This window comes from Rattus norvegicus, chromosome 1, assembly GCF_021556685.1.
Source record: "Rattus norvegicus strain SHRSP/BbbUtx chromosome 1, alternate assembly SHRSP_T2T, whole genome shotgun sequence".
In the NCBI taxonomy this organism is placed as follows: Eukaryota; Metazoa; Chordata; class Mammalia; order Rodentia; family Muridae; genus Rattus; species Rattus norvegicus.
The window spans coordinates 205131102-205156968 of record NC_141534.1 but is presented as its reverse complement, the minus strand read 5'-3'; the positions used below and the strand labels follow the sequence as shown (position 1 = coordinate 205156968).

General features: G+C 44.9%; 1 protein-coding gene across 2 annotated transcripts in view; it reads left to right on the top strand.

Annotated features, from left to right (window-relative positions):
- The first annotated feature begins 741 nt into the window (after positions 1 to 741).
- The window catches only part of C1h10orf143 (similar to human chromosome 10 open reading frame 143), a 36597-nt gene continuing 11471 nt past the window's right edge, over positions 742 to 25867 (top strand). The window contains exons 1-3 of one of the 2 annotated variants that reach the window (XR_015683066.1): positions 742 to 858; positions 25167 to 25328; positions 25435 to 25615. Coding sequence is in view for 1 of the 2 variants with exons in the window: in NM_001401704.1 (NP_001388633.1) it covers positions 790 to 858; positions 25167 to 25328; positions 25435 to 25497 (294 nt within the window). In the remaining variant the exon portion in view is untranslated. 2 annotated transcript variants of the gene reach the window in all.

The following is a 25867-nucleotide window of genomic DNA, read 5'->3' as shown; positions in this document are numbered from 1 at the left end:
AACCAGTTCACATGTTCACTGCTAGACAATCATTGCCAAAGAACTAGCTCTATTTTAATTCGTCAATAAAGCAGGGGGGTCTGGGAGCTTTGGTACAGAACAGTTCAGAACTTTGCGGTGGGCCCTGGAGGGAGGGAGAGTCTGCACACGCTTCAGGAACCAGGCCTAGCTTCGGAGAAGTCAAATGTGTAGCTTTCCTCAAAGCCAGGCCGAAAGCCATCCCCAACCCCGACGCCTGTGGCTGTGCCTGCCCCAGGTGGTGTTCCTGTGCCTGCTCACGACCCGCCTGCAAAACCGTGGCAAGGCTTTGCACATTATTCCAGGTTGAGAATTCGAGCCTCTTGTACCTTAGAGCAAAACTAAAAGCTGTCAGACTGCAACTCCCGAAGACAACGCCCAGAGCAGCCTCGGGCGTGCCGATTGGTCCGCGGTGTATCTATCAGGACTCAGTAACCAATCACAAGGAATGAGAGGAGGGCGCGCCTCCCACCGACCAAGGGTTGCAGAAGTGTGGCATATCTTAAACAAACGACCTTTGGGACTGACTTTGTGAACGGAGAAGCGACAAGCCAGTCCCGGCTTGCGAGGCGTCGACCTGTGGCGGGTGAAAGAATTCCCCGCACCTCAGGCCGTAGGAGACTCGGGTTTCGGCTACTCCTGCCTGCAGCCCCTCTGTGAGGCACAGTCTGTTCTTCAGGCTACGCCCCACGCCTCCTTATTGGCTTCTCCAGACACGTGGTCGAGTGGTTCCCGCCTCCGGGTGCCCTGAGAGGCGGTTCGCTAAGCCGCATGGACAGCCTGGCGCCGGGCCGATGGAGACGGCGGAGGACGGAGGAGCTGCCAGCGGCAGGGGACGCGGTAAGCTCCGGGCAGGGCGTGGGCAGAGGGAGGCAGCGTTCTAGTGGGCGCGCGGGCGCCTGAGGCGTGGCCCTTCCGGATGGCCAGCCGGCTGGGCAGCAGAAGCCTGCTGCCGGGGCGGGGCCTGAGGCGGGGCCAGGCAGTGCACAGTACCGCCAGTGCACAGTCCCGCCTCTCTTGCTGCGCTTGCGCAAAGGTGAAGAACTTTGTTTAAGCTGTAGTATCCTCAGTTTCTGGATCACAACTTGTGCCACAAGTCCAATCTGGCCACCTATCCTCACAAATAAACTGAAAGAGCCAGGTTAAAAGTGGAAAGCAGAAAAAGATGTAATGCAGCTAGTCGGAAGAGGAACAAAGATTGAGGGAATCACTCCCAAGTATGACTTAGGAGTCCCAAAGTGAGACTAAGGTTGAAACAGAGAGCCAAGAATATCTAAGGAGTCCGTGTCAAAAGTGTGGTCTGGCCAACAGTGGCGCAGCTTCAGTGTCATCTTGTGAAGTGGTGTGACAGGTGTGAAATCTCTGTCCCTGAAACAAGTTCCTCCATCTGGGATGGTTTCTTTCTTCCTGCCTGAGATTCCTGGGAAAATTAACATTTCTTCGGAACCTATTGTTTGAGTAGTCTGATAGGGGATTAAGGGGCGGGTCCCTGTAGAATATCTCCCTTCCTGCCACGCCTATAAATGGAGCACTGTGAAAGCCCAGGGGCTCAGTCTATTGCAGGTACCTAAGTTCCTGCCCCAAACCTTGGGAAAAGGCAAGGGAAAGTTAAGCATTCCTCGAAGGAGAGTTGGAAGTTTTGGGGTAGGCTAAGCCAGCTGTGTCCTGTGCTCTGAGCCTGCAAGGCATCTGACATTGCGACAACCTCTCACTAGGTACCTGCACAACTGAGTTACAAAAAAATATTACCAACAAAACAAAACAAAAGAACCCTCAATTGTTGCAGGATATTTGATCACACACTAAATCCACAGATTGTGTTGTTTACTGGGAAAACAGCCTTAGCACACACCTTTAATCCAAGAGCTTTCAGCTTGACTATTGTAAACAGGATTAAATAAAGTCAGCCATGGTCAATAGGCGAAACAAGCAACCAATTGACAGGAAGTGAACATAGAAGTATTAAGACACCATAGAGAGTAAGAGGAAGTCTGGGAGATGGACAGAGAGATACACAGGAAGTGGAAGAGAAGGACATGCAGTCTAAGGGGTCTTGATGAAGGTGTGGGAGAAGGGGCATGGATGCTGGGACATCTACTGTGGAGGAAGGTCACCTGGGTGCTTTCTCTGCCTCTCTGACCAAGGAGACTTTTTCGTGCCAGCATCTGGCTCCCGAGTCTTCATTGGTTAAAAATCTAAGAATTGATTTCCTTACATAAACTTAATTTTACTTAAATCATAAACTTTACTTCAAACAACACTCAATGTTTTAAATAAGTTTATGGTTTTGTGCTGAGACTTGTTCTTATGGCAGGTTTGGAGTAGGCAGTGCATCAGCAGGATGGTGCTGCCTCTTCTCCTTGCATATTGACCAGTTCCTACTCAGTTTTCACCTTCATTTTTTACCTCCTAGTAGTTTTTTTGAGACATAGTCTTCTGTAGTTGAGGCTGGCCTCAATTCTGTTACGTAGCCCAGAATGACCTTTCCTGAGCCTGTGCCTCCTCCCAGAGCTGGGACTACAAGTATGCAGCATTTAATTTTCCTTGCTGCTACAAGGTTGTAGACATAATGTATGCTGATGTGTCTTTCAAGTCAGCACAACAATGTTACTTTTACTCTAGGTTTCATTTTTTGAGACAGAACCTTTCTATGTATCCCACAGTGGCCTGGAACTTCTTTGGTAGCCCAGGCTGGCTTTGAACTCTCAATATGCCTATCTTAGTCTCCCCACTGCTGGGATTCCAAACATAGCCACCATTCCACCAGCAGGCAACTTTGAGATTTTTGTTTTGTTTTGTTTTGTTTTTACCATAGGGATGACTAGGGTAGGCGTGGCTCAGTGGTAAAGTCAGTACTTAGTATGCACTAGGCCCTGGGTTGAACTTCCAGCAGCACACAAAAGAAGAAAGGTGGGACTGGGGAGATGATTTAGCCAATGAAATTCTTGTGATGCAAGTGTAAGGACCCAAGTTCAATCCCCAGAGGTCAAATGAAAAAGCCACATTTGTAACCATAAATTACAAATACCTCTGGGAAGGCAAAGACAGGCAGATCCCTGGGGCTAGTTGATCAGCCAGCCTAGTTTACTTGGTTAGTTCTAGGCCAGTGAGAGACTTTGTCTCAAACAAGATGGACGGTGCCTGAGAAATGATACCCAGGGTATCTTGACTGCTTCTTAACCTTTGATCTAGTAATCCAGAGTGACTTTAGTCAAGTAGCTTCTTGTGCAAAGGCTTTCTGTCCTCTCCTCCTCTCACCCCTGGTGCCCGCCTGCAAATGCATTTGTTTGGTTCCTGTAGAGCTGAGATTAGTAGCCAGCTTCTGCCCACAGTCCCGTAGCTTTCTGCACTGTGTACCTTTGCACTTTGTGTATGGCCTTGCTGGCTAGCATTATGTCAACTTAACAGAAGCTAAAGTCACTTGAAAGGATGGAATCTCAATCGATCGAATGCCTCCATAAGACCAGGCTGTAGGCAAGCCTGTAGGGCATTTTCTTAGTGATTGATGGGGAAGGGTGGCTATCCTGTGCTGGTGGTCCTGGATTTCATAAGAAAGCAGACTGAGCAAGCCATGGGGAGCAAGTCAGTAAGCAGCACCCCTTCCCTCCATGACCTCTGCATCAGCTCCTGCCTTAGGTTCCGGCCCTGTTTGAATTACTGTCCTGACTCTCTTTGATGATGAACTGTGATGTAGACATGTAAGCTGAATAAACCCATTCCTCCCCAACTTTCTTTGGTCATGGTATTTTATCACAGTTAGGTAACCCTAACTAAGACAATAGCCACCAGCAGAGCTGAGAAAACACTTTGGCCAGAATCAGCATTGGGCAAGTGGTTCTTAGGCAGAGCCAGTTAGATACCAACTTCTTGTAGTGCTTAGTATCCTGGCCTTGATAACAGAAGTTTCTAGCACTGAGAATAGCTACCATGGTAACAAGTGTGACAAATGGATATCTACAGTGTCCCTCTGTTCCCTTGGACACCTGCTATATTCCACACATTGCTGTGGGCATTGGTGATGTGATAGCCTTGGTTAGGTGGACCCTAGGTTTGGTTAGGTTTCCTCTACAGAAACCCTGTGCCTACCACAGTATTATAGTTACTTTTCTATTGCTGGTCAGAGGCATCATGACCAAGGCAACTTATAAAAGAAAGCATTTAGTTGGGGGCTTGCTTACAGCTTGAAAGGGTAAGTCCATGACTGTCATAGGGAACATGGCAGGAGGCAGGCATGACTCTGGAGTAGTAGCTGAGAGCATACATGATGAGATGACAGCTACCAGGCAGAGAGAGACAGGTATTGGAAAAATGGTATGGGCTTTTGAAACCTCAAAGCCTGCACCCAGTGACATACTTCCTGCAAAGGCCATGCCTTCTAATTCTTCCCAAACAGTTCCACCGACTCATTCAAATATAAGAGTTTATGGGGGCCATTCTCATTCAAACCACCACACTCAGTCACAGGGATTAAACTGGTCTGGCTGCTCACCCATGGCTAAATTCATGAAAGGAGTCACAGAGGTCTTTACTTAGGCCAGAGATGTGCAGGGCTTCCATAGGGAGGAAATGGAGCAGTAGGCTGAGAAGACATCAGGGGTATCTCCTCTTTCTTGGAACTGAAGTTTACTAAGGATTGGTGTTGCAAAGGTCATGTCAAGTTCTGTGTGTGAGACTCTGAAAGATTTAAGAGTCACATCAGACCATTTGGGGTTGAGTGCAGAGGAAGTTACAGGAATGATAGCAGCTTTGCAGAGTTCTGTTAAAGACAACTCCCTTGAAGAGCTGCTCTGACAAACAGCTCTACACGAGTTTATGAGTCACATTGCTTGCCCACAGCATATGAATGTGCTTGCCACCCAGTTGTCTATCCCTGACTCCTCTCAAGATGGCTCAGTTCTGGCAAGACAGTGGGGCAGAGCCAAACTTGTGATGCCCTGGTGAGCCAAGACATTTTTCTAGCTCATGAGTTCTAGGGAGAAAAGACTGCTTCCTCTTGTAATTTTTCCATTTGTTCTTTAGAAACAGACTCTAAGAATGTGGCTTTGAACTTGTGATGTTCCTGCATTAGCTCCCAAATAGCTAGGATTACAGGCTCGTACCACCAGGCATAGCTAGGTGTCTCAAATTTGATGGCATCTATAACCCTAGAGGTCAGTGAATCTCAATAATTCCAAGCATGATATCATGAAGAAAATGGTAGCAGAGACAGCTAGTGAGAAAATTGCTTAAAGGTACTGGTAGAAAAATGTAAAAGTAGCTAGACACGAAAAGACACACTGTGTACTGAGACACAAATGTAGGGGCTGTGACTTCACACTGGAAATGGTCCTGCAGAACAGTAGAGTTTCATCAGTGACAGAAAAAATCCCATCTACTTAGAATTCTATACCCAGTGAAAATTATCTTTTGTGTTCAGTTTCTGAACTTCTATTGCTTTTTTTTTTTCCTTTTTTTTTTTTCTTTTTTTTCGGAGCTGGGGACCGAACCCAGGGCCTTGTGCTTGCTAGGCAAGCGCTCTACCACTGAGCTAAATCCCCAACCCCTTCTATTGCTTTTTTTTTTTTTTTTTTTTTTTTTTTTGGTTCTTTTTTTCGGAGCTGGGGACCGAACCCAGGGCCTTGCGCTTCCTAGGTAAGCGCTCTACCACTGAGCTAAATCCCCAGCCCCTCTATTGCTTTTTTAAAGCTTACTAACCTTTTCTTTGAAAGTGTCTAATTTGTCACTAATTGTATCCCAGGAATTACAACTTTTGATTTGGATCGTGTACACACAATAACTCATGTCTAACATTTTGAGCATATGCAGCTATAGGAACCCTCCCTATGGATAGAGAGGAAGGGACTGAGGACGAGATGTAGGTTTTAAAGGCACACCCCATGACTTATTGTCAGGCCATGCCTCCTATTGGCTCATCAGGCTGCGATTCTATTAATGAGGTTAATAACCTCACTGCCCATCTCTTGGAACATGGTCCAAGAACATAGTTGTGTAAGAATTCTTAGTGCTTGTGAGAAAACTCTAAGAAAACAAGACAAGAGTCTTGTGGCTTCAGTTTCTTCTAAATGTGGAATTGTTCTTGGAATGTGTTTTCGGGTTCCTCCCAGGTATAGCAAATGGGAGAGAGTTTACCTCAGAGAACTCATTATTGCTTGCTGCTGTTAATCCTTTTACGTATCTGTGGAAAAACATGTTTTTGCCACATGTAGATTGTCTTTGTGATTCTATATTGGAACTCGAGAGAACTTAGTTTATTTTTAACCCTTGAAGTATAAATTGTCTGATGCTCTGGATAAAGTTGGCTACTGCATGAGATTTTAGTCTGCCTCATTTATAGGCGCCATACTTCCAGGCCCACCACTGCTACAGTGGTAAACACCCATCACACCTGGGTGTTCTTCTCAGAATACTGCTGCACTGGGATCAAGCCTTAAGTTCACGAGACTCTGGGGAACACCTAATATCCAAACCATTACAAATCACTATACCTAGTAATTTTTTATTAGTCATACATTGCCAATTAGAGATGTGGTGGTTTGAATAAGAATGGTCCCCCCTAGGCTTATATATCTCAACACTTAGTTGTTTGGAAGTAGCACTTTTTGAAAGAATCAGAAGGATTAGGAGGTGTGGCCTTGTTGAAGGAAGTTGTCACTGGGGGTAGGCTTTGTCCATGCCAAGCCCAGTGTCTCTCTTGCTGTCTCAGCTGTGGATCAGGATATAGCTTTCAGGTACTGGACTAACCCTCTGAAACTGTAAATAAGCCCCCAATTAATGCTTTTTTAAAAATAAGAGTTGTCTTGGTCATGGTGTCTCCGCACAGCAATATAACAGTGACTAGGACAAAAGCATGGGTCACATCTACATTAGAAAAAGCTCGCCCCAGCCTGGTAGTGATTCTTGAAAGCTGCATGCCTGGAGCTCCCTGAACAGCAAGCAGGCAGTCCACAGAGTCTCCTGTTCCCAGCAATTATTTGCTGCTTATATAAACCTGGGGAGGGGCCTTATATGTCTTGTAACTTTGTGAGCTTCCCAAGTCATAAAACTGAGCCTGTTTTCTTAGGTTTCTAAGAAGGAGATATATTTCAATTCATAGGAAATGGCTACACAGCACAGTTGTACCCACTAAAGTTTAGTCTGAAGGACTTTTTTAAAAGTTTGAGCTGGGCTGGAGAGAGATGGTGCACATTGTTTAGGAGTATTGACTGCTCTTCCAGAAGATTCCCAGCACCCATGTGTCAGTTCATAACTGTAACTCCAGTTATGTAATGCCCTCTTCTAGCCTCAGTGGCCACCAGGAGCAGCAAGTGGCACATAGACACATATGCAGGCAAAAACACCCATATATGTGAAATAAAAATAAAAGAGCTCTTAGCCCTGGAGCTTCTTCAGAGCCCTTCATCCAGGTGGATGAAGAAGCCAATGTGTAGGTTGAAGTGCAAAGTTGAAAGATAAAGTGTAGGTCAAAGTCTGCCATGGGTACCCATGGAGACTGGAGGAGCACATGGAAAGGATGCTGGGGCCAGGGACTGCCTTGTGAGGTTTTGGGCTACATGCCGCTGTCAACAGCTTGTCATCAGTAAATCTGGAACTTGTCACCATCTGATCACCAAGACCACCAGTGAAACACCTGCTTTGTTCATGACCAGAGCAGCCCCTGCCCACCTTTGCTCTCAATCTGTAGCATTCTGACTGCCTCTGTTCTCAGGTGTGCACAAATGTAATATAGGTATAAGAAGTCACCTCTTTTGCTAAAAGCACAAAAGGTTGGAGAATGCCAATTTTAAATGTTTTCTACCTTTTTTTGACTGGGAATATTTTAAAGATTGGTTTAGAAAGAAGTTCAGCTGCAGGTATTTCATAGCTCGCCAAGAGCACCAGGAACCTGACTTACCTCCCCAGGCTGGCCAGGTCAGCCTTAGTGACCCTTTACCCTTGCTATAGTCTCCTCTCTGAATTCTTCTGTGGGCAAGGGCAGCAGTGTGGAGAGCAGTCAAGCCTCTCCTTTCATCTACATACATAGGCTGGCCAGGCTCTTAGATTAGAGAGACCAGACTTAAGGATCTTGAGAGGACAGGTAATTTTCAGTTCAAACCTGGAGTATTTTTAATGCAGGTTCACAGACTGATTGGAACAAACCAATTCTTACTATTATGAACTGGTTTAAAAAAGTGTGCATGGTGGGGGAGTAGGCGGGTGAGAGGGTGGGACTGTTTTTTTATCAATTCATTCAATCTGTGGGTAACTTCAGAACCTACCTTTGCTAACACTTGGGAAATTATCCAATAAAGCCAGTAGTCCTTGTCAGCAAAACCACTTAAATGTATTGATGGCTTTAACACCTCCGAGAAACCCTAAGGGGTCTAACTTAAAAGTGCGAAGATGGAGAGCTGAATCTGCCCGTTTCACTCCGTAGGATGCAGATTTGATAGCTCATCTGCTGAGTGCCATCCCCAGTGGAAGCCTAATGAGCACTCGCTGATGAGGCAGAGCCCCTCCAACAAAACCCTTTGCTTTGCCCTTTGGTGGTTATTAAGATTTTCTTTCTCAGTCATTATAGCCCACTCCTCAAGAAACAAGCTACTGAGCCATCACCCTGCTTTTTTCTCTTAGAGAGAATCTGCTGAGCTGAGTGCCATGCCTTACTTGGTTTAGTTTTGTTTGGCCATGCTCCTCCTTGGTACGAGAAACAGGCCAGTGGCTCATCTTTGGTTGTGACCTGAGTTAACCCTTAACTGACCTAAGTTACGTGGTCTACAGAGAACAGAGTTCTCTACAGTTACAGAATGTCAGTCCTGTCCAGCTGGGGTCAGATTTTATTATAGATGCAGAAAAGCGGAGGGGAGCTAAGGGCCCACAGGAAGACAGCTTTCTCCTGCTAGGGGACCTCCTGCATGTGCCCTGTGTTCAGCAGCCACCTGGGAAGGAGTGAGGGTTGACTTCTTCATCAGGTACTCAGTGCCAAGAGAGGTAGGTATGTATGTAGTAGGTGTTCTGGGAGCAGCACCTGTCTGTGTTACGTGGGAGGGCACATGTGTTTGACAGAAAGGAAACGGAGGAGGCCTAGGTGGGTGTGTCACATTGCTGATATTTTCAAAACATCATCTATTTAGGAAAAAGTAGGATTCAGTTGTGTCATAATGAAATGCAGTATCTTGTACAATTATTACACATTAGTGAAAAAAGAAAAAAGCAGCCTGTGACTCCAGCAGTTGGTAGACCAGGGCAGAGGAGTCACTGAGTTCAAGGCTAGCCTATGCTATATAGTGAGTTCAGGTCAGTCTGGGCCATGTCTGAAAAACACAAACTAAACACAAACAAAGACTATCATTGTTGGGTATGTGCTTTCCGATCTGGAATCTAGATTGCTTCTTAGAGTTCTCAAGACCATGATGTTGGATGAGCATGGAGTCTTTTTTTTTTTTTTTTTTTTTTTTTTTAAGGCTGTGGCCCCAATAAGCTGACTCTTCCACTTCCAGAAGCCATCACATGTCCTTAGGTAGCCTTAGGGATGATGCATGGACCCCTTCCTACCCCATGCTAAAACATTGACCAGCTGGACCTTCTGTAGCAATTCTGTGAATTCATGAGTACAGTGTCTAGAAGACATGTCATGTCTAGAAGGCATGATTTTACTCCGCTCTTCCTGGACCTTTAACTCTTACAATCGTTCCTCCTTTTCTTACAATGACCCTTAAGCCTTGGTGAGAGGGTGTGTCCCATCTGTGGCTGAGCTTTGACCAATGTGAGTTAACCAGAGTCCACTGCACAGACATTTCTCTCCTGACAGTTTGAGAGTATACAGATGTAGGAGTGTTAGGTGAGAATTTAGAGAGATTGAATATTATATCCTCATTTCTTTCTTTCCCATAACAGCCTATTTATGTCTTTTGCACATAAAAAATAACTTCACTAAAAATTATATTTATATTATACTCATGATTATTTTACCTGCATGTACATCTGTGTACCATGTACATGCCTGGTGTCTGTTGAGGTCAGAAGAAGGCTTTGGATTCCCTGAAGTTGGAGTTAACAGGTAGCTGTGAGCCTCTGTGTAGGTGCTGGGAATCAGACCTGCTGTCTTAGTGAAGGTTCTATTGCTGTGAAGAGACACCATGCATGGCAGTGCTATTTTTTTATTTTTTATTTTTTTTATTTTTTTAGTGTTTTTGAGACAGTTTCTCTGTGTAGCTCTGGCTGTCCTGGTACTTGCTTTGTAGACCAGGGTGGCCTCTGAACTCACAGAAATTCACCTGCCTCTGCCTCTGAGTGCTGAGATTAAAGGGATGCCCCCCCACCCTCCATAACTCAAGGAAAGCATCGATAGGGGTTGGCTTACAGTTCCAGGTTTAGTTCACTATCACCATTGTGGGTAGCATGGTGGCACGCAGGCAGATCAGCTACTAGGCCTGGCTTGGGCCCTTGAAACCTCAAAGCTCATCCCCAGAGACACACTTTCTGCAACAAGGCCATACCTAGTCCAACAAGGCCACACCTGCCACACCTCTTAATAGTGGCATTCCCTGATGATTAAGTATTCAAATATATGAGCCAATGGGGGTCATTCTTACTTAAACCACCAGACTCAGACACTCTGAAGAGCACTTTAGAAAAGTCTTTTGAATAATGCTCACAGCTTTACTATTTATTCTTATATGTAGAGTCTGATCTATATTGGGTTGATTTTTTGTGTGTGTGATTGGTACCCAATCCTCAGTCTATCCTTTCACATTTGAGAGTGAATCTTCTTAGAACCCTTTTCTCCTAAAGACCATCACCCTTATGAATTTTCTTGACTCCATCACTTGACTGTAATGGTTTTAATGAAATATGCTAAACGTGAAAGGTTATTTCCCAGCTCTCAGTATCCTTCCACCAATTGCAGGCTTGCCCTTAGACCAGTAGTGTACTCTCTTGACAGGGATAATTGTTAAGGTTCTCTTAGGCTTTGCCATCTCCCCTATACAATGTTCATTTTTAGGGCTCTGTCAGTTGTATTTTTCAGTTTTGTCTCCAGATAATTTAAAAGCACAGGGACAGCCTAGGTCTGTCTATTCAGACCTTCAGGCTTTACACAGGTCGCCAAGGTCTTTGTGCTTCATTCCCTCATTCCAAGGCACAAGTGAGAACTCCTTACCCTCCTCAGTGGTGTGAGGATGAAATGGAGTCTCCTTTTCTTTAAATATGTGGGCGTTTATCAGGTTCTGCTTGCTGACTGGAGATGTGCATCACTCCTCTCCTTAAGATGTACTCAATGATAGAGTGTTCTATCCCTAACACTGGGGAAATGATCTTCAGTGTCATAATCCAAAGTGATTTAGGCTTCGTGTGTGCTGGGTAAAACTCACAAAAACCTAAATCCAGTCATCAGCAAGTCCTTGGGGGCACACCAGTCCTTCCTGCTCCAACCCCACTTCAGCTTTTTATTCCATGTGGGACAAGAGGGTTGAGCTGTGCCCGAGTCGTCCTGACTCCTCAGGCCCTTCTTCTGTTACTGGTGTCCTTTCACCCGGGATAGCAGTGACAGGGTTGCAGGATCTCCTTCCAGTGCTGCACAGCTGTTGGGCCAGTCCACTAGGCCCTGACTGCAGGCCAAGCTCTCAGTGTCTGCAGTGGCCCAGGCCTTTGCCAACAAGCCAAGGCCCAGAGATTCAAATTTCTAACAGCGCTTTAATGAGTACTCCAATGTTGCCCTTGGTGATGTCACCTCATTGTCCATGTAGCTGAAGGCAGAATAATTTAGGTAAGCTCAGAGATGGCTGCCAGACATGGGAATAGTCATTGCAAGAAAGGAGGCCCTCTCCTCAGTATATTCTCAGACCCTTGGCAGCTGAGGGAAGGCCTGTATCCTTCCTTTCTATGCTTTGGTGTTTTGAGTCAATATCTCCTTTATGTGGCCAAGCTGGCCTCAAACTTATGGTAATCCTCCTGTCTCCACCTATCCTCTTTTTGAAAAAAAAAAGATATTTATTATCTTTAATTATGTGTAGGTGTGTGTGTCTACATGTGGGTATGTGCATGTGTGTGTAGGTGCCTGGGGAGGTCAGAGGCTTTGGATCCCTCGCAGCTGCAGTTGTGAATGGCTTTGAAGATCAGCAAGTGCTCTTAATTGCCGGGCCATGTCTCCAGTCCCCTCCCACACCTTTTTATTAGAAATGAAGGAATGAATTTCTCCCTTACTCTTCTCCATTGTTTCCTCAGGGTAACCATGTGTCCTAGCATTAGTTGGTCTGTTATTTTGACCGTGGTTTACTGATGCTGTAACTTACCATCTCTTTGGCAAGTTGGAGTTGGTTGGGAAGGACTAGAAGATCTTGCCAATTCAGTTGAGAGTCTTTTGAATAATGCTCATGGCTGAATGGGGCTGCAGTATTAAGATGTCACAGTCTATTTGGCAAGAGCCCCTTATGTCCTTGTAAGGTAGAGGCCAAGAGTGAGAGTGAGAGAAGACTAACCTCCAGCCCCTTTCTGCTTGACATTCAGCCAGATTCAATGTGCTGTAGGAAGCAAACCTCTTAAGAGTGCAAGGTCATTTTCCAAATGAAAATGTCATCATGAAGGAGTCTTTGCTTGATGGAAACCATGCTTTCGCTCTAAATGGCAATCTGTGGGGCCTTATTAATCTCCATTCCCCAGCAGTCCCTGCTCCCTGGGCAGACTGATGGCCATCCAACTGCAGCACAAAGGAACTTCTTTATTATAGTAGATAGAATGGAGTGAAGCTGGGGAAACCCTCAGCGACGTTTCCTGTAGCAGGATGTGAGCAGTGGTGTATGTGCAGAGTGTGCACCAGCTTCAGGATGAGGCCTTTAGTAAAGCTTCTCCACATACCCTCAGACTGAAGGAGTAGATCGGTATTACTGTTTTTATTATTATTATTTTGTTGGCACGTCACTGTGTAGCTCAGGTTTGTCTCAGACTTGCAATCTTCCTGCCTTCCCTTCCCAAGTGCTGGGATCACATGTGTACCTTGGAAATTAGTTTATTTCTCTTATGTTCATTTTTATATAAAATTCGTTTTCTTGTGGACTTGGCATCTGGGCATTACTGATTTCTAATGACTCTTCCTGGTTTTCTAATTTTCTAATTTTCATTTTATTTATTGTTTTGAGACTGCCTCGCTTATGTAGATCAAGCTGGCCTTGAACTCACAGAAGCCCACCTGCCTCTGCTTCTGCCTCTGAGGTGCCAGGATTAGGTTTTCTGATTCATACTATGCACAGACCACTTACGCTGAGTCACATTTACACATGCACTCTAAGGGCTTCACTTGGCGTGGGTTGATTGGCCATCTCCTTGGTCAGCTGCCTGGAGACTGTGCAGTGCTTTCCCGGTGGAGAATTCAAAGGTCAGTTCTCAGTTTATACTGACTCCACTCACAAGCAGTGGTTCTTAACAGTGCTGTGACCCTTCTAGTACAGCTCCTCATATTGTGGTGACCCCAACCATGCAGTTATTTCCATCGCTACTTCATAACTGTAAATTTGCTACTATTAGGAATCATAATGTAAATGTCTGACATGCAGGCTGGTCTTTGGTGACCTCTGCGAAAGGGGTCATGACTCACCTATTGAGAGCCTCTGCTTTAGAGTTTAAAGTAGGAAGGTGGACTTTGGAAGGTGCCTTAGAATCTGGAGCCATACCCGTGGTGGAGCTGCTGTTTGGCCACCTGGATCCTCAGCCCCTTGTGTATTTCCAGGAACATCAGGGTCATGAATGTCCTGTCTGGTTTCTGAGAGGGCTCATTTCGTCAGCAAAGAAGCTATGCCTTTGAATCTCATTTCTGGCAAATTGCTAAGTCTTAACCCCCTCCTCCCTCTGGACTCTTCATTCATTAAGGCCATTTGGGTCCATCACTTTCAATAAAGGAAGCATCCACATCAACAAAGAGGTGACCTCCTTCCTCCTCAGGGAGGGCAGCCAGACATTCTGAAGCCTGTCCCAACTTTGTCCCATCACTGAAGCAGCAGGATCGCCTGTTCACCTCAGCCCCTGTTCCAGCTGTGCTGGCATGAGACTACCACTCACCTGATCTGCTCCAATTACTGTTAAGTAATGGGGTCTTGGTGTCTACTTGGGATTTTAATTTTGTTTATATAGCGAAGTGTCTTTTTAGTTTGATGGTAAATCTCCATCTGTCGTCATGAAGGCCAATGGGTCCTCCCTGGAAGGGAGCAGAGAGAAGGAAGCTTTTAGCACCGTCAGTCTCCCAGCATCTGTTTCCTAAGGCCCAGGGCAGGCCTTCATAACTGGACTGCTGGCCACATGAACATGTGCATCAATGTCACTTGTGATCAGCTGTCCATAAACAACAAAAATGAGAGTCATCTAATCCTCCCTGATGACTGAGGGTCATCATGTATATAATGTCCTCAAGCCCCGGAGATTACCCAACTACCATGATGTCAGCATCAGCGTAAGCCTTCCTTTTTTCCTGAATCAAGGATTAAGGACTCAGGCCACCACCTAAGCCACCTAAAGAATGTAGACTCATCATGGGGAAAGTCCCAAGTCTGCTGGCCTTCCTGTAACAGATGCTTCACTGCGCACAAACTGTTGTGAATAGTTCTAGAAGCATCTTGAATTTCACTGGTGAAACATAAATTCTAGTTTGTGTTCATGCTTCTGCTTCCCTTTCTAGTGAATCCAATTATGGAGAGATGGGCAAGAGAGATGCTCCTGCCGCTGACTATGTTTCTGACGGGGGAAATCAAAACATGTATGCAAACGGTGTGGGGAATAGTCATTTTAGCCCAGACTATTGACAGTTGATAGCAGTCCTTGCTGTGATAGAATACCATGACCGAGGAAACTTATGGAAAAGAGAGCTTTTTTAACTTAAAGTTTCAGATAGGCCGGCAGGAGGATCATTGTTTGAGCCAGTCTACCTGGGCTACTTTTTGAGACCCCCTCCCCCAACAGAGGTTCTAGCATCTATCAACAAACCTTGTCTAATTATCACTGTGGTACTTACTGTGTTAATTTTGTGTTTCTCTTGTACCTTTGGCATTTAAGTTAGTTCCCTCCTTGCATTCATCAGGTTATTTTCAGTATGGGCAGGTGTGTAGGTGTTTAGTACTCTCTGAATTGTAACCCAATGCTGTCCTTAACTTTATAGCTTAAATTGCTCCAGCCACGAGGAGTCTTCAGGTTGTCACCTGTGCTCTGTTGACGTGCCCACTTCTTTTCACAAGGACTTCGTATGTGTTTTGGTTCACCAAATGTTTCAGGATCAGGCTGTTTGGATGGCTCAGTAAGCAAGGAGTCTTGCTTTCCAAGTTTGATTCCTGGAGCCTACGTGGAGAAAGGACAGAAGCCTTCTCCTGCAGTTGTCCTCTGACCTCTACACAGCTCATTGTCCTTAGACTGGAAACAACTACAGGTGCATCCACATGCACACTCATCTGTGTGTCTGCTGCCTCCGCTGTCATACCATATATATGCATGCACTATCATCTGTGTGTCTGCTGCCTCTCCTGTCAAACCGCATACATGCATGCACACTCATCTGTGTGTCTGCTGCCTCTGCTGTCATACCGCATACATGCATGCACACTCATCTGTGTGTCTGCTGCCTCCACTGTCATACCATATACATGCATGCACACTCATCTGTGTGTCTGCTGCCTCCGCTGTCATACCATATACATGCATGCACACTCATCTTGTGTCTGCTGCCTCTCCTGTCAAACCGCATACATGCATGCACACTCATCTGTGTGTCTGCTGCCTCCGCTGTCATACCATATACATACATGCACACTCATCTGTGTGTCTGCTGCCTCCGCTGTCATACCATATACATGCATGCACACTCATCTTGTGTCTGCTGCCTCTCCTGTCAAACCGCATACATGCATGCACACTCATCTGTGTGTCTGCTGCCTCTGCTGTCATACCATATACATGCATGCACACTCATCTTGTGTCTGCTGCCTCCACTGTCATACCATATACATGCATGCACTATCATCTTGTGTCTGCTGCCTCTCCTGTCAAACCGCATACATGCATGCACACTCATCTGTGTGTCTGCTGCCTCTGCTGTCATACCATATACATGCATGCACACTCATCTTGTGTCTGCTGCCTCTCCTGTCAAACCGCATACATGCATGCACACTCATCTGTGTGTCTGCTGCCTCTGCTGTCATACCATATACATGCATGCACACTCATCTTGTGTCTGCTGCCTCCACTGTCATACCATATACATGCATGCACACTTATCTGTGTGTCTGCTGCCTCCGCTGTCATACCGCATACATGCATGCACACTCATCTGTGTGTCTGCTGCCTCCGCTGTCATACCGCATACATGCATGCACACTCATCTGTGTGTCTGCTGCCTCTGCTGTCATACCGCATACATGCATGCACACTCATCTTGTGTCTGCTGCCTCCACTGTCATACCATATACATGCATGCACACTCATCTGTGTGTCTGCTGCCTCCGCTGTCATACCATATACATGCATGCACACTCATCTGTGTGTCTGCTGCCTCCGCTGTCATACCGCATACATGCATGCACACTCATCTGTGTGTCTGCTGCCTCCGCTGTCATACCGCATACATGCATGCACACTCATCTGTGTGTCTGCTGCCTCTGCTGTTACCGCATACATGCATGCACACTCATCTGTGTGTCTGCTGCCTCCGCTGTCATACCATATACATGCATGCACACTCATCTGTGTGTTTGCTGCCTCCGCTGTCATACCATATACATGCATGCACACTCATCTTGTGTCTGCTGCCTCTCCTGTCAAACCGCATACATGCATGCACACTCATCTGTGTGTCTGCTGCCTTCGCTGTCATACCGCATACATGCATGCACACTCATCTGTGTGTCTGCTGCCTTCGCTGTCATACCGCATACATGCATGCACACTCATCTGTGTGTCTGCTACCTCCGCTGTCATACCTCATACATGCATGCACACTCATCTGTGTGTCTGCTGCCTCCGCTGTCATACCATATACATGCATGCACACTCATCTGTGTGTCTGCTGTCTCTCCTGTCAAACCGCATACGTGTATGCACACTCATCTGTGTGTCTGCTGCCTCCGCTGTCATACCGCATACATGCATGCACACTCATCTGTGTGTCTGCTGCCTCCGCTGTCGTACCCAGGAGAGGTAGGCAGCAGTAGTTAGTTCCAGTGCCCCTGTCTCTCTGGTACCTACTACTTTATCATGGTAATGTTAGCTTTGGTCCTTTCATTGTATTTCCTTACCAGTTCACCACCAGTGGCATCATTTCCATACCCTCTTCCCACTGCCTCCAGTGATGCCATTATGAACCAGTTGGTTTTAGATCAGGATCCAGTTAGCCCTTCAGTTCCTTTAGCTGGAAACCTGTGCATGTCCTATAGCAGGCATTTCCTGTTCAAACTGTAACTTTGTTTCCTTTTACACAGATGGGTGAGTGAGTATGTCCCTTTTTTCTTTTCATAATGCTTAAGGTACAGCTAGGACCTCACACAGAGCAAGCCCTTTATATGAGCTCTCTCCATATCCCAGTCTAAGGTATTTTACTTGTGATCTCTTTACAGGAGAGAGAGAGCTCTGTGTATTCTTTTCTCTTACAGTTAGCAGTATATTCTAGAAATTAGTATAAATTCCTCTGTATAAATCTTTCTCCTTTTTTTGTTGTTGTTGGGGTTTGGGGTTTTGCTGTTGTTTGTTTTGAGATAGCATCTAGCCCAGGCTAGTCCCTAATCAATGATTTCCATTTTCTCAGCCTCTCACTACTGTGATTACAGTGTGGGCCACAGGCTCAGCACCTCCTCCTGTCTGCTCAGCATAGGGCCCCAGGCCTGTTCACACCCCATGTTATGCAGCCGCTCTCCCCTGTTGCAGGGCTATGCAGACTGAAGCAGGTGTTCTGCAGTATAAGCAGAACAGCAGTGAGAGCTGCATGCAGGTGCCGCTTCCAGTGTGGGGGATATGCCCTTGTATAGATCGCTAAAGGGAGAGTTGCTGGGTTCTCCTAACTTCACCATATGGCCCTCTTCCTGCCAGCACTGTAGAAGAGGTTTGTTTTTTATAGACTGTGCCACATTTGAAAAATTTTGCCAAGCCAATGATGACAGATGATATTTTGATATTACCTTTATTTGTTCTAAATACAAATGTATTAGTAACTGTTCTTATTGCTGCATTCACAGGAAGCAGGGTGATTAATCCTGGTGCTCAGCCACTTCTTGCTTTTTCCTTTTTCTTCAGTCCAGGACCTCAGCCTTAGAGTGGTGCCACCCACCTTCAGGGCCTAGCTTACCCCCTCAACTAGTCTTCTCCCGGAACACCATCACCTACACCTCCAAAGATGTGCCCACTAATGCCCAGCCTTTCATCATATAATCAACTTGGCAAAAAAATCATTGAAATGATATATTTATTTGAGCATTCTGCCCTTGATGGCTTCTTAATAGCTTGCTTGTAAATTGTTTGTCTGTTTATGGAGGTGGTACCACTAATTTTTTTCTTTTGGTTTTTGAGACTTTCCAGACTGGCCTTGACTCCTAATCCTTCCGTCCCTACCTCCCAATATCTGAGACTACAAATATGCACCAGTACATATGCGCACACGTGCACATATACATGCATGACTTGTTTCTCAGCTCTTGAGTTTCCCAAGTGAGGTCAGTGTGCTCCAAATATTTTCTTCTTCCTCCTCTTCCTCTTCTTCCTCCTCCTCTTCTTCCTCCTCCTATTCTTCCTCCTCTTCCTCTTCTTCCCCCCTTCCTCTTCCTCCTTCTCTTCTTCCTCTTCTTCATCCTCCTCCTCTTCCTCCTCTTCCTCTTCTTCCCCCTCCTTTAATTTTTATTTTATATGTTTGGTTGTTTTGCCTCTGTGTATGTCCTGTGCACCACATGTGTGCAGTATCTGCAGAAGTCAGAAGAGGGCATTGAGTCCACTGGAACTGAAGTTATGGATTTGAACTCAGGTCCTCTGGAAGAGCAGAGAGTACTCTTAACTGCTGAGCTATCTCTCCAGCAATTGTTTTAATTTTTTGAGACAGAGTCTTGCTCTGTAGCTCATGTGTACTCTAAGTTGAACTTCCTTTGGTCTTCTTGCCTCAGCCTCCTACTGCTGGCATCACAGGGCTTTGTGACCTACTGTATTGTTTTGCTTTGTTCTAATGAGCTTTATATCTAGTTTATATCTAGAGTTTATATCTAGTTAGACATACCAGTATTGTTTTTGTTGCCTTCTTTGAAAATCTTTCCCTATACTGTGGTTAAGGAACAAGCCACTCTGACTATTTTTTCTTTTTTTCTAATGACTATACAATTCTTCACACTTGACAGTTTTTATATTTAGATCTCTGATCCATTTGATTTTTAATTTTTTAATTTATATATATAGTGTATATCAATATTTTGCCTGCCTGTATGCATATCTGTATGTGCAGAGGTCAGAAGAGGAAATAGGATCCCCTGGAGCTACAGATGGTTATGAGCTGCCTTCTGGGTGCTGGGAATTGACTTGGGTCCTCTAAAAAATTTTTATTTAAGGTTTATTTATTTATTATATAAAGTACACTGTAGCTGTCTTCAGATATACCAGAAGAGGGCATCAGATCTCATTGCAGATGGTTGTAGGCCACCATGTGGTTGCTGGGAATTGAACTCAGGACCTGTGGAAGAGCAGTCAGTGCTCTTAGCCAATGATCTGTCTCTCTAGCTCCATTGGTTTATTTTTAAATATGATATCAAAACCAGGAATGGTAGTTGCACAGCTTTAAACGCAGCACTTGTGAGGCAGAGACCGGTGGATCTATTCAAGTTGAGGGCTAGCCTGCTTTATATAACGAGCTCCAGGACAGCCAGAGGTACATACTGAGACTGTCTGGAATGAATGAATGAATGAATGAATGAATGAATGAATGAATATCAGGTAAAGCTTTAGTTAGTTGTTTTGTTTGTTTCTTTGTTTTTGTTTCTTTTTTTCAAATGGCTGCCCAGTTATCCAGATAACTTATACTGTATTTAAAAGTCAACCAGGTATGATGGTATGTATCTCTCTAGCCCAGCACTTAGGAGGCTAAGGCAGGAGGATTGCTATGAGTTAAGGCCAGCCTAGGATGCATAGCAAAACCTTGTCTTTAAGAAGAAGGGGTTGGCTGGAGAGGTAGCTCAGTGGTTGAGGTATTTATTTTTGCACAGGACCCAGATTCAGTTCCCATCACCCACATGGCAGCTCACAAGCACCATAACTCTAGTTCCAGGGGATCTGAGGGCCCCTTCTGAACGCTACAGGCGCTAGGGACACAAATAGTACATATGCAAACTTGTAGGTAAAACACTCATTTTCATATAATACAATAAATGAATTTTAAAAAGGCCTTTTTATTTTCTGCACAGTTCAGTTCCCCACCTGATATCATTATACAGTCATGTGTGTTTTAATGTCCAGAGTGGTTTTCTCTGGGTGCTTCTGGCTGCGCCCTTCTTCCTTTCTGGCTGTGTGCTTCTTCCCTGTGCCCTTTACTTTCTGTGTTACTCATGAAATATTTATAGCTTGTTGGTACTTTTGCAGGGATTAGGTAGAATTTTTGAGTTAAATTAGAGAGAATTCTCATTTTTGTAGTCTCAGGTCATTCTGTCTAAGAATAGGAGACTTTGAAAATTAGTTCTTATGTACTCTGTGCCTTGAAGAGTGTTTTAGGCTGGGATGGGGCACTCACCTGTATTCTCAGCACTGCTGAGGCCGAAGCAGGACCATCAGTTCAAAGGGATCCTTGGCTACGTAGCAAGTTCAAGGGCAGCCACATAAGCCTTTATTTTTTAAAAAAACCAAACAACCCCACCCCAAAGAATGTTAAATTCTCTAGGTCCGGGTTTGACAGTGCATGCCTATAGCCCAGCCCTCTGGAGCTTCAGCTACTTATGACTCTAGCTTCAGGGGATCTCTGCACCTGCACGCCTGAGGTGCATGTAAACTCACACAGGCACACATACACAGACACACATGCACAGACACGTAAGTAAGAAGTAAATTAAAACTGAAAGAAGACCTCAAAGCATGTACATCCTTGCTCCGTTTAGCTTAGGCTTTTCTTTGTTTTAATATTTTATTTATTTTATTTATTCAGCTCTCATATATTCTATCCTGACTGCAGTTTCCCCTCCCAGTTCCCCCCCTCTCCCCAACCACTTCTCTTCCAGAAAAGGGCAGGGCTCCCATGGATATCAACCAAACATGGCCTATCAATTGTCTGTAAGACCAGGCACCTGCCTTTGTATTAAGACTGGAGGAGGCAACCCAGTAGGAGGAAAAGGGTCCCAAAAGCAGGCAAAAGAGGCAGAGACAGCTCTGGCTCCTACTTTTGAGATTCCCACAAGGCCAAGCTATAAAATATGGGCTGTCATCCACTGTACTGCCTGCTTCCCTCAAGCATCAGAGGCCTTAATGCCAAACCAGACCCAGGAGAACAAGGTGGAGCCGGAGACAAGTTCTACAGGGCTCTGGTCTGGCTGTGAATGTTGTCAGGAGTATTACAGCTCTTAAAAGAGAAAAGAAGAGGTTTGGGTGGCCTGGGAGGGCCAGGCAGCCAGGGTACTAGGTCTCTTGTCGGCTACCATGGAGGCGACAGTCAAGTGGGTTCAAGATTCAGCAATGAATGTTTTGGGAAAGAGAACTCTTTCCCAAGTGTTACAGCTCAGTAAAAATAGCCACTCACAGATGATCTTTGATGAAATGACTTGTGTGTTTTATTTAGTAAGGACAGGGACTATATAAACCTTGGGGAGTAGGATGGGATTTAGGGAGCAGATGTTTCCCATTGGCTGAGTTTGAGATGTTAGCGATGCTCTATTTGCACTGGAAAGGATTCCAGGTGCTACTTTACAGTGACAGCCCGGCCCCCGTTGTTCTCTCAGTAGGGTGTTGTGGTTTTCCAGAGTGGGTACAGAGACAGGGAGGGAGCAGCTTCACTCCTGCCAGTCTCATATCTCTGAGATTCCTGAGGTCCGAGCTCACTCAGCCTTGCCAGTTCTTACATCTGCCTAGTGGCATGACCCACTTGCCCTACAGAGGGCAGTGCCAGGTAGACTCTCTGGTGGTTGGCTCAGTTTCTGAACTCCCATGAGCCCAGGTTATTGATTCTGTGGCTTTTCTTGTGGTGTCCTTTATGCCCCTGGCTCCACAATCCTTCCTTCCTCTCTTCCACAGGATTCCTTGGCTCTGCCTAATGTTTGGCTCTGGGTCTTTGCATCTGTTTCCATTGGTTGCTGGAAGAAGCCTCTTTGATGACAGTTGTGCTAAGCACCAATCCATGAGCATTGCAGAATATCATTAGGAATTGTCAGTTATGTTAGGTTCTATCCTAGATCTCTGGACTGTCTAGCCTCTGGGTCCTGGCCCTCCAGGCAGTGTCAAGAGTGGACTCCCTCTCACAGCATGGGTCTCAAGCTGGACCAATCATTGGTTGACCACTCCCACAATTTCCATGCCACCCCTCTCCCCACACACACACCTCCTCCCACACTCACACCTTGCAGGCAGGACAAATTGTAGGTTGAAGGTTTTGTGGCTGGTTTGGTGTGCGATCCTGGGTTTCAGTAAGAATGTGTTTTGTTTTGTCATCAATGGGATTTAGTTTCTTTTTTTTTTTTTTTCATTCTTTTTTCTTTTTTTTCGGAGCTGGGGACTGAACCCATGGCCTTGTGCTTGCTAGGCAAGTGCTCTACCACTGAGCTAAATCCCCAACTCCGGGATTTAGTTTCAAATCATGTTTAGTATCTCTGGAGATAATTGTGCCATTGTTTTTCTCACGAGAACTAACATATGAGTGGTGTTCATGGTTCTCCTAGTATTGAGCCTGTCTTCCATTTTTAGAAGTCCTGATCATAGCGTGTGCCTTCCTTAATGTGATGGTAGAGGCCCTGTCTACTCAGATTTTACTTTTTGTCTTGGTATTTGTGATGGTTAGTGTTGATTGTCAACTTGACAGAGTGTGGCATCAGAAAAACCTTTAGGTACACCTGTAAGGGATTATTTAGATTAGGTTAGCTTCTGGGTGTGCCTGTGTTAAATCTAGTAGTCAGTCCCATGTACCCATGGGAAATATCTCTACCAACTCTCTTGACGGAGTTGATGGTGACTGATGGGGTAGAGGGAGAAGTGTCATGTTTGCTGGTGATGTGCCCACTAACAAGTTGTCTGTGCCTCAGTAACAACTTCCTACTCATGCTCATGCAAACTAAATTAAACCCAATCAAAATTGCACAATACATACCCTCAAAGACATGGAAGTTGGAAGGGGACCTCTTTCCAAAGAACATTGATAGCAGTGGAAGAGGTGGTGTGGGGTAAGAGATGGTGCTGCACACAGCAAAGCTGGTGGTGCTAAGCCATCTAAGCCCTATGACATCTTACCTGAAATGACAGCATTTGGAGTTTACTCTGCTGGGTTTCCATCCTGCTTTCATCCCGGAGTTCCTCACTATGTCCATATACACATACATGGTAATGTATATTTTATTCTGTGTCATTATATGCTGTGTCATTGTATGTCATTGTAAGTAGGTGGTTAGCTTTTTAATTTTACAGGGAATTGTGGGTTAAGCGATTGCTTTGAGTCTCAGAGAGACACTGGACTTGTAAACAGTGTTGAACTGAAAGGCTATGGGGACTTTTGAAGTTGCATTAAATGTGTTTTGCATTATCATTTGGCCACAAGCCCATGGTAGCCATGAATTGGAATGTCTTGGTTTGAATGAGGAATGTTCTTCATAGGCTTCTAAGTTTGAATGCCTGGTCCCCAGCTGGTGGAACTCTCTGGGAAGGATTGGAAGGTGTGTTCTTGCTGGAGGAGGTGTGTCACTGGGCTCAGGCTTTGAGAGTTTAAAGACTTACACCATTCCAAGTTTCATGCTTGTGATAAAGAATATGAAAGCTGGGTATGGTAGCACACACCTTTAATCTCAGCATTTGAGAGGCAGAGGCAGGTAGATCTCTGTGAGTTTGAGACTAGACTTGGTCTTGAAAAAAAACAAACCAAAAAACAAAAAGGAATTTGTCCTTTCAGCTTCCTGCTCCCACTGCCATTCCTTTGCTGCACCATTATAACCTCTAAACCTCTGGAATTGTAAGCTCAAACAAATGCTTTCTTCTCTGAGTTGCCTTAGTCATGGTGTTTTATCAAAGTAAAAATAGAAATATAGAAAATATATAATTTTATTATTTTATTATAGCAAAAATAACTAATATAGATGATAATGACTAAAACTCACTATATATTTGAAACTTTTAATGAATAAATAAAATTTAAAAGTCACTGGGAATTATTAAATAAATAATACCATAGATAATAAACACCAATGGGGAAACTCATTCTTGGCAAGGACAGTGGTTTACAACTGAGTATAGGCATTGGAGAGCAGCAGACCATAGTAGGAAATGTTTTCTGAGTTGGGAGGTATCCAGAAATAGGCCTTTCTGGGTGGCTATAGGAGGGATATGCTGGCCCTGGCCCTGGACCTGGTGAGTGTTTACAGGGGTCCTCCTGATTGTCACCCAGAGCATGATGGCTCTAGGACTGTGTCTTGGGGTGTTAGAACATGATACTTTCTTCTGAAGTGTTGAAGAACTGACTACCTTTGTAATTAACCTTCTTTACTTCATGTGGATGCAAAAACCAATGTTACCTTTCCCCCAAATTACCTGGTTACAGGCTGTGTGTGCAGTCTCTGAGATCAATAAAAGTAATTTGTTCTTCCCTGCCAGTAAGAGAATTATTCACAAGTGAGCCATGTGTGCTGCGTTAAGAGTGAATGCAGCTCGATGCTAAGCAAGATGTGTTGAAGCATATAAGTAGTTTCTTGAACAGAATTTATAGGTTTGGTACGTTTTCAATAAACCAGTCACAATAGTTTATTACCAGAATTTCAGCCAAAATTGTTTAAAATGACTATTTTAAATCTATCAAGGCAAGTAACTACAGACAGTGCTGAACTAACAAGGTTAAACGTAAGTGATGGCTGTTAGTCCTGAAAGGCATCTCCATACATGGTCTATAAAGTTTCCCACCTTCACAGGGGTCTGTTTTTGGAGCTGAAGTTTTCCAAACGTAAATTCAGTCAGTGCTATATGTAGTCTGAGGTCATCTGAAATGAAATTTTGTTTTTCAGAAACGGGTGTGCAGGAGGTCAGAAGCAGGTGGACTTGAGTGCAGTGGCCACCTACTAACCACCTGTGCCCTGCTGTCCTGGAGCACAGAGGACCAGGAGCCAAGGCCACTCGTCCTGCCTGCACCACAACCAGAGTGTAGCCAGGAGAGGCTGAGCTCAATGGTATGTCCCTCTTGCCAGCAAACCTACTGTGAGCTCATAGAATTTATTTAATAAAACTGTGACTATCCCTAGACTGAAACACGTATGTCTGTGATTCATTTTCTAGATTCTGCAGAACGGTGGAAGGGGTTCAGCCCAGCCTTGCCTGAGATGTATCGCGGGGGAATCTGTAAGTGTCACCTCACTGAGGCACGAGTGAGAGAGTTCTTAAACATCACATCTGCAAAGCAGTCAATAAGATCTGTAATTACATACATGAGAAATGGCACATGTAAATAAAGCTAAAGGTTGGTTTGAGCTATTCTTAGTATTCTGTTGAGGTTAAAAAAATGTTCTGGCTTTATATTCAGAAATAGAAATTATAAATATTTTTTAAATTTCTCCTAAAAAGCAATGTTCATGGAGTGCTGGTGACCAGAAAGCAACCTTGAGGGAAAGAAGCTGACCCTCTGCCAGGCTCCAATATAGACCATGACGGTCATCATGGAGAAGACATGTGACCTTATTTAAATTATCTCAGTGGCAATCAGCATTGAGTG